The 13,397-nt window shown below is 41.2% G+C and overlaps 1 protein-coding gene across 2 annotated transcripts in view; it reads right to left on the reverse strand.

The window, feature by feature from the left end:
• Nucleotides 1–258: 258 nt before the first annotated feature.
• PODXL2 (podocalyxin like 2) overlaps nt 259–13,397 on the reverse strand; it is a 61,000-nt gene continuing 47,861 nt past the window's right edge. Inside the window, exons 6-8 of one of the 2 annotated variants that reach the window (XM_084832483.1) lie at nt 13,049–13,110; nt 9,739–9,918; nt 259–431 (exon numbers count right to left, since the gene is read on the reverse strand). In XM_084832483.1, coding sequence (XP_084688609.1) covers nt 294–431; nt 9,739–9,918; nt 13,049–13,110 — 380 coding nt within the window. In that variant the 3' untranslated portion in view covers nt 259–293. Of the gene's footprint in view, nt 432–7,117; nt 9,586–9,738; nt 9,919–13,048; nt 13,111–13,397 lie in introns of those variants that run through there. The other variant, XM_084832482.1, reaches the window with a different exon arrangement.

Below are 13,397 nucleotides of genomic sequence, written 5' to 3' on the forward strand. Positions count from 1 at the left end.
ATTCAGAGTAGGGCAGGATATAAATTAACCAATAAATAAATATCATGTCCTGATGTCCTCTTGTTCCCCTGAGTAATTCCAATCTGTTTCCAATGTGTACTACCAGGTTCCAACACCATAAATCACTGTAATATTCATGCACATATATGCATCATATATGCATCAATATTGCATACACTGAATGCAGTAATCTATTTATTCAAATTGAGCCTTATCCAAGAATGTATCCTTAATAGGAGGGGAAATAGACACAGAATTCTCTGTTTCAACCAGAAACTTTATTTCAAAAAGTGCTACTGGTGACTAGGGAACATATGCTGGCAAGTGAAATGACAGATAAAACCATTACATTTTGCAGTATGTAAAACTTCCATTGAGAAAAGTAGTATATTAAGGAAACTTTCCAAATGAAGGCCAACGACGTTGTCTGACTGTTTAGAAAAAGAAGACTCCAATGAGAAGAGAGGACACAATCATGCAGTATTTTCCAAACGTTTAAAATTAACAGTACAATCCTCAGATGCAAGTCTCACTAATTCAATTTAATTTACTCCCTCTTAAAGTGTAGGATTGCAGCCTCGATCTTCATAATGGGATTATTCCAATCAAATGATTCCAATGTGTAAATTCCTTCCCAATTTCTTACATTCATTTCTCTTTTTTCTGGCAAATGGCAATCTAACCCCCACCCCACCCACAACCCACTTATACTAGTGGAGTCTGAACCCACCATTTGGGAGTCACTGCAGTGGTTTGGAGATCCACTCCACTGTTATCTTCAATGCAATATACAAATGTAGGAGCTAGGATAGTAAAGTTATTATCACAAGCATGTAACAAAAAGACTATGCTGCTGGAGTCCTCCACATGACTAGTTTTTCAGGGGGGAAAGGTTTTAGGGTGCATATGTGGGATGGGGGGGGAGAATAATACTTTATTTTTATCAGAGATTTGTGAGGTCAATATCCAAGGCAAAACCCTGCTGTGAGGCATCTGTGTAATGATCTATGCACATGATTCGTCTGGCTGTTGGATCAATCAAGAGAGTAGGCCTCTGTACCAGATGCTAACTTAGATCTATCTCACAAAAGTTTTCTAAGCTGATAGTTCTCAAAGAATGAGATGGGCACAACAGTGTAATACTGATAGTTACCATGACCTCCTTCTTGCACTCGCCTTACATATTTCTTGGGCCAGAATGTCAAGTAAGAGGAGCAGCCTGTGAAGCTACATGTAATCCTCTCTCCCCCGCCCCTTTTCTTCCCTAGGGTCCTCCCCCACCAACATGCAGTAATCCCAGAAAGGCCTAGTTTTCTCCCTTTTTTTGTTGGCCAAACTGGGGGCAAGATTGAATACTGGCAGATGTACTATCCCCCACCTTTTCCCTCTAGAGTTATGAATAAGGCCACTTCACACAGCACCATTTGAATGTAAGAATTGTGTCTACATATGCATCATCATATGTTTGAAAAGGACACCTGTCTACATGCAGCACTCCAGGAAATTGAGCTTGGCCATCATTTTCCAAACTTGTGTACACAACACAAAGTAGATACACATGCTCTTTACATATGGAAGTGCATACATGTTGTAGATGTTTTTTCCTACACAGAAATTCCATGCACAGCATAAAATCTAGCTCTTACCAACTGCAGCTGAGGTAGGTAGCCTATGGGTCTGTTCACATGATCAAACACCCCACATGGCTTATTTAAGCCATGGTGGGCTGCAGCACAGGCAGGGGCCGTTTTGAATATTCAAAATGTCATCCGAACCTGGCAGGGGTGGCTTGTGCAAGGCTTAAACAATCCTGTGTGTCCTACCACCAGGAGGGTGTAGGTCCCAATGCCCTATGCCTCTCAGAAGTGAGGCATAGGGCAGGTGGCCACTCTGGAAAGCCCCACTGGCCTCCCCTGTTGCACAAATGAGGCATAGGGCAGCTGTTGCCACCCCCTGCCCTGTGCCTCACTCTAAGACATAGGCAGGCCGTCACTCTGGAAATCTGCACCAGCCACGCCCCTGCTGTGGCAAAGACAGCAGCAAGAGAGTATCTGCAGCACTGCCTACTTGCTGCCGTACTCTGAAGACCTCTCAGAGTGAGGCATCAGGCAGGTAGGCTCTCTGGCGAGCTATGCTGGGAGCTTCCTTCCCGCAGCAGGACAGTAGCCAATGTGGCTCTCCACAGAGCCCACCTGGCCCAATTGCTTCAGTCTCCAGGGCCACCTCCCTGCCAATGCCTCACTCTTACAAAGGACCCCTCAGAGCTAAGTTTTGAGGGGAAACCAGGTGGTGGCAGCTGGCAGGTAGAAAGGGAGAAGAGGGTGGTGGCAGGGGCATCAGTTTGCACTCCTTCCTGGCAGCAGCTCACACTCTCCCCCTTCACCTCAGGTAGTGGGAGGTCTTGCACCAGCCCTGTTCCTACACATGTATTATTTCTGTATGATATTTTGTCATGCTGGAAGTGGATCTCCCTGAGCTGTGGCCCTTAGGAGAGGCTTGACCAGTTTTAAGCTACAGAACTGAGTGAGTTTAAGAAATCCTGTTCTAGGCTGACCCAAGCTCTCATTAGTCTGGGTGCTCTCTATACATATTTGCTTACATCATTTAACTACCTCACAATGGTGAGGTATCTTCCAGAGAAATATCATGTTCAAGACAAGACTGGAAGAGAGAGATTGCTGTGAATGTCACAAGCATTCAATAATCATCAGGCTTTTATCAAGGAGAAGCTCATTGAGAAGCTAATACAGAAGTTGCAGCTGCCATATAAGAGAATGTCAAGGGCTGTAGAGTGACTTCTAATATTGGACTTAAATATGTATGGTTGGATCCTGATTTAGGCATACATACAGCAGACATATTGAAATCAATGGGACTTGAGTTAGCCAAGACTAACTTAAGTCCCACTGATTTCAATGGGCTTACTGGATCCAACCTGTAGTATTAGCTGATTTAAGAGGCATCTTCCCATCCCACCAAATATATACTACAAAGATCTAAAAAGCAATAATGTCATAATTAGCACAGTGACTTTCATGAAGTCAAAGCACTAATCATGTTCAGTGACAAAGAATAAATCTTACATATTTGTATGTAAAGAGGGAATACAAAAGTCCAAGCAGATATGATCATACAAGGATTCACACCCCTGAAAGAGTATCTAAATAGGTAGGTGGTGTATTTTATTGTAAAGAAAACTAAAACATACTTTTGTTCCTTTTAGGGGCTTGTGAATCTGGCCCTTGGTTTTCTTAATTGCCAAGCATGACTTAACTTCAGCCAGACTCTCTTGCTGTCAGTGCACATTACTGTTGACAAAGTCAACAGCAGATTCTGAGTGCAACCCTTTGAAGTCTGTGGCTGTATTCAGACATATGGTCAAACCATAGTTTGGTGTTATGTCTGAAATTGCAACAGTTTACGAACCATGGTTTATGATGGGCTGCCAAACTAGTCTATCAAGCGGCTGTTGGAAGCTGGTTTGTGTTAACTGCAATTTCTTTTTCTGTCTGATTTTGCCAACAAGCCATTTAATGCCACTGTTCTGCCTTCAAGACAGGAGCTGTATTAGAGACAGGAATGAACTTGTAAACCTTAGACCTTGAATGTGTTGTGGAGTAGACAGAAAAAACCCCAAACAGTTCTAAACCGTGGTTTGCCTATTGAATGGAAGCTCAAACTATAGTATGCTTTTAATTACAGTTAACATAAAACCATGGTTTGGCCTGATGACTGAACTAAGTCTATGGCAATCCCCTCATTTATTTGATCATTCTGAATAGCATCCTAGGTCCAGGAGAATGGTAATTTCCTCTGTCTGAAATCTTGTTCTCCTGTATCTATGACAAAAACATATGCTTCCTCTTTTCCAAAAGTGCATGTTCTGAAGAGGGTATACTGGTTATCAACAAAAGATCCAAAAAACAAACCTTAAAATGGAGGTCTTGGAAGAAGTATTTTATGATAACTCAGTTTAGTTTTCTACATAGTATGGCATTCATCTAAATTAGGTGACTGCAGCAAGTTTTCTTAGGTTAAAGAAACTGATTAAGAGTTTTGCGTCTCTCAAAAGCTTGTAAACTCTCACAGCAACAAAAGAAGCTGGTAATTATATCGCTATAACTATTAAGCATTGCTCCCTTTCCTCTACGTTTTCATATAATCAGTGATGCAGCAAAAATTACAGATTGAAGGGTTCAAGACTAAAAAAAATTGATCATTTGATTGAACATCCCAGACCTATCATTACATTACCCACACATTTAATTCTAGGTATCCTTTGGAAGTGTTATTCTGCATGTTTTCTTTCATCCACTTGGAGTAGACTTGACCTTTGCTTTTCTCAAAGCACCAGCTTGTTTCCCTTCTTCATAGCTTTCATCACTAAAGCCCCCCCCCCCCATCAGAAATACATTAATTACACTGTTGGATGCAAGCTGTCAGGGACTACTTACTGCTAAATTTGGTAATCTAGTTTTCAGACAACACTTTACTGATAATAACCCCTAAAGACAAAAAAAACCCCTTTTCCCTATAGACTTTTTTTTACTTTAGTGGTAGACTCCAGTCCTGACTTTGCCTTTTATTCCATTCATTTTCCTCTGCAAGTGGCTTTAAAATGCAAAACATTACAAAATGGTAGATGGTTGCCAATTAACTGTATTTAATCATAGTATTGGCGGTGGTTGGGTTGGGTTGGGTTGGGGGAATAAAACTAGTTTTCCTGGAACCTGTTCTTCACAGCTGCCACCAGAGGTCAGTGTGGCTCAACATATATGGTGAAGATGGCCACACAAATGTATCTTGTTGAAGAGGAATTGTACCCCTCCAGTGCTTGTAGCCTGAATATTTAGAGACTTGGGGCGCTTCCAGATGGAGGGCTTCTAGCACTACCAATCAAAAAGACATTGTGCAGTTATTCTGTCTTTTCCTCCTTAACGTATTTTTTTTTTGGGGGGGGGGAGAAAAAAAGATTTAATTAGTGGTGGGAAAACACAGGCAGGTTATAAATGGAAGACAATGTTATCTGGACCCCCTATAAAATTCTGTGAATCCGACATGGTGATTGCATGATAAAAGCCTCATCTGGAAACACCCTCAGTCCTAATTCTTACAGGCATGTTAAAATCAAAGACATTTTTTTAAAATTATGCAAATATAACGGATCCCTTAAGCAGTTCTTGAAATTTCATTCAAAGTATTGATAGCCAAAAAGGAACATGGGAAACAGCATGGATCTGATCATATCCAATATCCCTTGTCTATTCAAGACAGCATGTTTTGCTGGTAATAATATAGTCTTTTTGCTTTCAAAGGCTGGTGTTTGGGAGAATCTTTATTGATTGCTGCAGACCCTTCCGATTTCCTTTCATCTGTCTGCCTCTTTAGAGGAAGAATGAGCACAAAACCTATTAACTAGTATGACAGTTAAGAAATCAGGATTTTTTGTGATGAAGAGCTTTCTTGCAAATGTACCTCCAGGTGGTCAGTTAAAAATATGCACACACATCATGGTTAAATACAAATCTTACCATTGAGAATGACTGGGAATCATCACCACACGATGCTTATAATAAATGTACTGGGGTGGCAGTCCAGATAAAATCATTTTTCATATTAGAGAAACCCACCAGAGTGAGAACTGAAGAACAGGAATTTAGTTTGGGAATCTCAGCTTTTGTTTGGGAAAGGTGACAGTTTTTTGCATTAGAGTTCCACTTGTGGAAGCTTTGCTCTTTACTCTATAAGCTCTGCTTTACTTTATAAACTGCTACCTTTCCCCCTGCCATCTCTATGTATTGTTGGTGTATAACCCTGAATTAGAGGAGCAATATGCAATGAATAAATTATTTTACGCTATGACTATACTTTAATCCAGATTTAATACCATTTAATAAATGGTAGCTGAGATGGTTTACCAGAACCATTTTTGTTTTTTATTTATGCAGTGTACTGCTGTTTATGAATAGAAAGCTCTTAATCAAGCAGCTGGCATGTCAGTTTACTATGGCAAACTGGTAAGGTCTGGTAGACATGTAATGGCGGCCATATGAAGGCCACTTTAAATCTCTTCTTGTAGGAACTGTCTTCACTTTCCAAGCTGTTTGCATGAAGCAGCTTGACACAGTTTTGGAGATTTACTCCATGCTTCCACAACCCTTCCTAAACACCTATGTTGGCATGGCATGGAGAAGATAATCCAATGAACATGGAAATCCATCATGAGAAACAATTTAAAGCCAACTTTTGTGAACCGCCCAGAGAGCTTCGGCTATTGGGCGGTATAGAAATGAAATGAATGAATGAATGAATGAATGAACGAACTGCATGTGGTGGCCATTTTGTGAATAATAGCCCTAACTTTTAATCAAATATACAGTAACTTGGTGGACACAAAAGCTGCTAGAAGCCTCTCCACCCACCCCCAAACATGCTCCAGCTGGTGACTGTGAAAGGAACTCCATTTCTAAACACTATGGTAGTAGCAGAACACTATGAGGCATGCAAGCAGGTGTGGGTCAGTGGGATTCCAGTTTGGCATACATAAAATGAGTGAATTCTTTGGGAGTGATTCTGAAGGCAGACAAAGCAAATATATCTTAGGTCTACCAGCTGCAAACCAGAGGAACAAGAGGAGGATGGAGAGCTATGTCTGCGCAATGACAGAAGACTCTCCAAGAAAGAACAGAATGAGGTGCCAGAAGTACAAGTCCACAAGAAAGAGAGAGGAGACTTCTGTAGCTGCAGTCCATTAGGTGTTACTAGTTGGGGATATAAAGGTATGGCTTATTTCCACTGCCTCTATATTATTCAAGAGCCTTATTTGATAATTACTTCAGTGTATTCAATCCCCAAAGCTATACAGCACCTGCACTCAAGTCTATCCTGATCCCCATCCTGTCTGAGAGACACACAAGAAGAAAAGCCACAGGTTCACCACAGACAGGGCCATAAGAAGGAGCAGTGCTGATAATAAAAAAAACATGCCATACCATACCTGGGGCTGAGTTGTGTTTATACAGACTTACTTTGCCCACTTTAACATCCACTGGCAGTCTAGAGAGCATCATGCATAAGATTCTTGTGACTTGTTACTCCACTATATGCAACCGAAACTGGAGTTAAGTGTCTTTTTTAATGTGAAGGGCTGCAGGTTGTGTCTGTATATACAAGGTATGTCCATGCAAAATAATTTTACCTCTTAACTTAATTGTACATTCCACCTCCATGGTTAATATAAAAGTGTGCCATTTTCAACCATCTATATTCTACCCCAAAGATGGAAGGCAGCTGGTTGCATAGTAGCAGATAGGCAGACATTCTATATAACAATTTGGTCAGGGAGCAAATAATAACCAAATAGAATAGTAGAGCAAATTTAGGAGATAGACAGAGTGATGGAAATGGAATGTGGTTGCATTTTTTAAAAATCCAAGCAAGTAAAAAATTACTGCAAAGAAGATCGTGAATAACTGCTCTCCATAACCTATAATAATAGAACCTATAATGATGGAGAAAAGGAGGCATGCAGTAAACTTTACTCAGTAAAACAAATGAATAAAGAAGGCTGTGGAATATCTTAAAAACAGCATCTGTTAGAGATAGTTTAGATGGCACGTGTTTCCCCCATAGGGTGGAAAATGCAATCTTGAAACATAATATTCACATAAATTGACTACCCCAATTGGAATGTGGCTAGGAAATTATTATTAACTTTACCGTACATAAGTGCAATTAAAAACATATCTGTACAATACTGTCTAGAGGTGACATTTGTGCAGTATTTATATATTTATATATGAAATTAAACTGTACTGACAAGATTCCTTTATGCCTTATGGAGATCAGATTTCAGTGCTCAGAGTGAGCTACAGATTAGATGCCAACAGATTTCAGTTACAATTCATTGTGAATACTCATGAATTATACATGAATCTTTGTATGAGTGATGGTTCTCTTAAAGACCAAGTATTATTGATGGCAACTTACAATTCAGCTAGATAGGCAATCATTAAGCAAGTGCTGTTTTTTTCCGAGGTGAGACAAACCATGGGATGTGTGTAACAGGGAAACATTCTGGGGAAAATGGAGCAAAAATATCTCAGTCTAATCATCAGCACTGAATGTAGAAGACTGAGTACAATTCTGCATATGCAAGTGCTTCTTAAGAAGAGCCTCCAGAGAAGCCTGGAGCATTCTGGCTTGCCCAAGGCACACCAAAGAAGCATTCATATGGGAGCTCTTGGATCTAGTTCTGATCTCAAGGGTATTAATGAGCTGACCTCATTTGTTAACCTGATCTATTCTTGATATACAGCAAGCTAGATTTAAATCAAAATTTACTGCATGGGTACAGAAGAGGGCTTCACATTTTCCATCTGTTTCATTCTAGAGGCTGTTACAGTATAAGTTAATTCACTGCAATGACAGAGACCTCTCAGACTCAAGAAGTTTTGCTATCCTGACTTCTCTGCTAGTGAACTAGCAGTCCTGTTGAGGCAATATCAAGAATTCATTCTATATTAGGAAAACAGTTTCCTCAATTCAGACCAACCAAGCTAGATCAGATCAGGGCCAGATTAAATTCTGTCATTTCCATGAAGAGTTTTTGATCTACAAAAGGAGCTTCTACTGCAAAGACCATAATACAGTAAGGGGGTAATGCATCTGTCATGTTAGAACCTAGAGTTAGGGCGCTATAAAACATCTGATACCTGTGCAGAATACATTTGCTTGCCTAAACACAACCTTACAGAGAAGTTAAAAAAAATTACTGTCCCACAAAAAGGTACATCAGCCCAGCCACTCATATTTATGTACCACGTAGCAGCTTGAGCAGAAAGTCCAGCAAGCCACCCACTTGAGGGTACAGTTTGTCATGCTGGGCAACAGGATGAGTGGCAAATTGCAAAGCTGTCTTAACACACCACACCCCAAGCCTAGACAAGAAATATGCAGAGTTTTTCCTCATTGCTTCTCCTATTACATCTTTTGAGACAGATTGTGAACTGAGCTCTTCCTGTGTGAAACTGGCCTACTGCCTCCATGATGAATCCTGCCACTCTGGGGCAATGGTAAGCCTTGATTACCATTTATTTTCCAAAATTGGCCATCCTCCACTTCTACCAAAGAACTAGAGCAAGTGCATTTAAAAGTGATTAAAGCATTGGCGCTACTGACAGCAACACACAAACACCCCCCACCCCCCACCCCCTCTGCACAGGGTGGCCCTTCCGGCTCCAGGACTATGATGTTGACTCAGGACCATTATGGACAGATCCATTCCAAACCTGAAAAATAAGTTCCTGAGGAGCCACCCTCACCATACGGCCCTTAAGTCAAGCGGGAGTGCATTCAGATACATGGTCTCCTCTTTTAAAGGTGTGTATCTTCCTCAAACACCTCTCCCTCTTCACCTGCCCGCTTGTTAATGAGAACATCCCAGCTCTCAGGTCCATTAACCGCTCCCCCGCCATTTACACTTGGCTTCTTTTCTTGCATTTCTGATTGGCTATCGCTGGCTACATCCAAAGTGGGATTGTCATGGCAGCCATTCTCAACAAACCGTAGCTCCTCACCATGTGACTGGAAGAGAAGAAAATGGAAAAAGAAGAAGCATTACAAAAATAAAAACCTGACGGCTGGGAAGGAAGATAAGCAATCAGGAAGCATTCTCCACAATCATCCTCAGTCCTTTGAAGAATAAGAGCTCAAGTGATACTGCACATAGAGACTCACCATGTTCTTCATCTTCGGCAGGCGCCTCTGCCAGCAGTTGTAAATCAGTCCCATTATAATGATGATAACACAGATGGAGCCAATAATGACCAACACCACAAAGAGTTTCCCATAATCACTGTGGCTCTGGCTAGGACGTGACTGGCAACTTGATGTAGTTGTATAGCTCTGGATTCCAATCTAGAAAAAGAGTTGCAGAATTGAATGCTGAACAAGATGTTGCCCCAATATGTCATCATTCTGAGTATTAACATCTCTCTCTCTCTTTTACCAGGCTTAACTTCTGTTGGTATAGGAGCAGGCAATTTTTAAAGTTTTACAGAACTATTCATTAGGCAGCTAAGGATACTCCAAGGATACTCCAAACATACATAAAGTGCCAAGTGATCCTAAATCTGAAAAAACATATTCTCTCATAAGTACCTTTCCCTTTCAGACCTTAAGATCTTCAGAGGCCCTATTCCAAGTACCTCTGCCAAATTTAATGAGGCAGGTGACCACTAGGGAGAGGACCTTTTATGAGGTGGCACTCCAGTTATCCACCAGCTTTCCCAAAGAGGGTCAATTTATGGTCTTTTCAGCACCAGGTGAAGACCCTTTTCTTTACCAGGCCTTTTAAATAATGTATGCCTTTTAGTCTGGGCCTCTGAGTTTGAAATCTGTTTTAACTGTGTTTTAGTTTAAGTCATGATTATCATTTTATACTGTTGTATTTGTCTGTGAGAGACCCAGGTAACTTGTGTTATGGGGCAGCTATATAAATAAAGTAAATAAAATAAGTAAATACAGAACACTTTATTTAGAGGACAAGTACTATGTTGAACAATAAACTGACCCACTCTATCAAATTACACTGCCTACTTCACAGGCTAAAAAGAAAAGGAGACAGACAAAACAAAACACTAAGGGAAAAAAAACAATCTTTAACTCTTATTTAATAATCATTCACCATCACTACTTCTGCTGTGTGACATTTAGGGCACAACAGCACAAATGTGGGGGGATGAAGGTGGGAGAGGAGGGCAAGGTGGGAAAGAACCATAGTCCTCTGTTTCGGTAAGCAAGTAAGGGAGATAAACCAATGCATGCATGCACAAGTATGGAAACTGCCATTTTTTAAACCTTCCTTTTCAGGGGAGATGCTTCCCTCTCTGGCACAAAAGAAAAAAGAAATAAAGTGCTGAAAGGATGAAAAGAAGAAAACTCAACCCAAGAACAATGGGAGGTAAATCCTCAAACGGACGCTCAGAAAGTAGAGCATTGTGATATGTAATACACCCAATGCATTTCAACTTAAAATCTTATTCAGAGGCAACTGTCTTCAAAATGTTTCCACTATCTGTGTAAACTGATGTTTTGAGAACAGCTGCACTAAGATATAAGATTTTACCCCTGAAGTTAGAATGTACTGGGCCTACCACGATATACTCCCTCCCTGGCCCTTGTCACTGAAGAAGAACTGGAACAATTGTTTGTTTGTTTGTTTAATGTGGAGGGAAAGGAGGTATGCTTGGTGTTCAGGCCTCATATTGAAAATGGATTCTTGGGCTGAGCCCTGGCACAGTGTAGCCCTGGATGGGGGCAACAAAATGGAGAACTTGCATGTTGGAGAATAAAAGCAGAGTGTTGTGGGAGGAAAAGCTACTACAAAAGGGGTTAGGAAGAAAACCAGGAGTGGATATTAGCAGAGAACGGCTTTCACATTATGTCAACAAAGGAGGTAGAGGCAGTACTTGAGTTGATTTCTAAAATAAGAAGTACTGAGGCTCCATGAGACGATCATGCCATGTTTCCTGTAAACTTTGATCTGAAAGATCTAATGGTAGATCAGTAGGGGATCAGTTGCAGCTCTTCAATATCAAGGAAAATGCACTGTGCATTTTCACACATTTTCCTAGTCAGAGACACCATTCATCCCTTTGGGGTGGGAAAAAGCCACTGTGAGGACAAAATTGGAAAGTGGGGCTAAAGGCCACCTCCATGGATCATCCATGGGGACAGGGCGGGGGAGATTGCAGCCCTCACCCTCCAATTTTGCCCCTGAAGAGCATTCATGGCCAACCAGCATAAACAAAACTGGCCCCTTCAAGCAGTGGAATCGAACTCCAAACCACCAGCACCCCTTGAATGGTTTTGAAGTTCAAGGAAATTGCTCAAATGGGCCCAATTCTTTTTTTAGTTGAGCAGCCTACTGCTTGTGCATCCCTACAAACTAGGGAGTAATGGATCTCACCTGTTGTGAGTTCTAAGCGCTCCATGGGTCATCTCCAGCTCTGAGTAAGATCTCTACTACAGACATTTACAGCAGTAGTGGTATGCCACATTTTCTGAATAGTCAGCTACTTAGTTCTTAGGCAGCTACTTCTACCTGGGAAAATGAAATCCTCTATACTGAATTCTTTGTTACTGTGATTATCATGTGGAAAGTGGAAACATCTCGTCTCATGTCTAAAATATTTTGTTCATCTGTTTCTTTCTTTTGTGTATTTTTGTATGGTTTTGTTCAGGTTTTTTAAGGTTGGGCTATCCCTTGCTTTATACAGCAGAGTATATATCAAGCTAGGTTTTTTTAAGGGTGCAAATAGCAACACAGCTATCCTGCTTCAATGAAATCCTTTCACACAAATACATCACCACAGACATCGCTCTGATGTCACTGAAAAGTCATGTGAGAATATTGCATAATGGATGAAGTGTGTTTGAGGCAGGTTTTTAGTGATCATGCAGAAAGGCCCTCGGCCAGTTTCTAAGCTCTTGTGACAAGGGATTCAAGTCCCATAGAGTTTCACATTGCCCTATAATATGCTGGACTGGGTACAAGGAAAGCCCAAGGACACTGCAAGGACATTTTCCCCATATGAACAGAGAACAAGAGAAGCATGAAAAGCTTCCTAGCCAGCAAGGACGCCTCAAAGATAGAATGGGAAAGATCAGCTGCTGCATACAGTATGGAATATTGCACAGTGAATAGGGATGAGATCTTTGTTCTTGGTGCCTCAAAAGGACCCCACAGGCAATATTTGTGACAGGTGCAGAGCTACACTTCTCCATGCTCTTCAGCAAGGACACAGAGACCATAACAGCTTTTTAAAAAAACCTATGGAGTGAGGAGACAATCCATGGAATCAGTCACAGCTAATGAAAATGGATATTCGATGACTCAGCAGTTACCAGACAGAGAAGAGGGGATTTCTACTATAAACTGCTGTGCTATCAGTTTGCCTATTCTGGGCTCTGAGCCCAGCTGGGCTAGTTTTCAAAGTGATCAATTTAACTGCATTGTCTCCTGTACAACTGAACAAGGTCTTACCTCAGCTAAGCTCCTCCGTATGTCACCCAGCGCCAGGAGAACATCATTCGTTGGGACAACCCCTAGGAGATGAAATACATTGGACAGTGAAATAGAAGTATTAGTTCAGTGTGCTCTTCTTTAGCTCACTTGTATGTATGGAGAATATAAGAAGAGCCATGCTGGATCAGACCAAGGGTCCATCTGTTCCAGCATTCTGTTCACACAGTGGCCAACCAGCTGCCCATGGGGAGCCCACAAGCAGGACATGAGTGCAACAGCAACTGATGTACATAGGCATACTGCCTCTGATACTGGAGAATTATCATGTCTATGTTAAAGTAATATTTCCTGTGTACGAGTACAGTAA

This window comes from Heloderma suspectum, chromosome 2 (genome assembly GCF_057233095.1).
Source record: "Heloderma suspectum isolate Gila_16-S chromosome 2, 16-S_ref, whole genome shotgun sequence".
Taxonomy (NCBI): Eukaryota; Metazoa; Chordata; class Lepidosauria; order Squamata; family Helodermatidae; genus Heloderma; species Heloderma suspectum.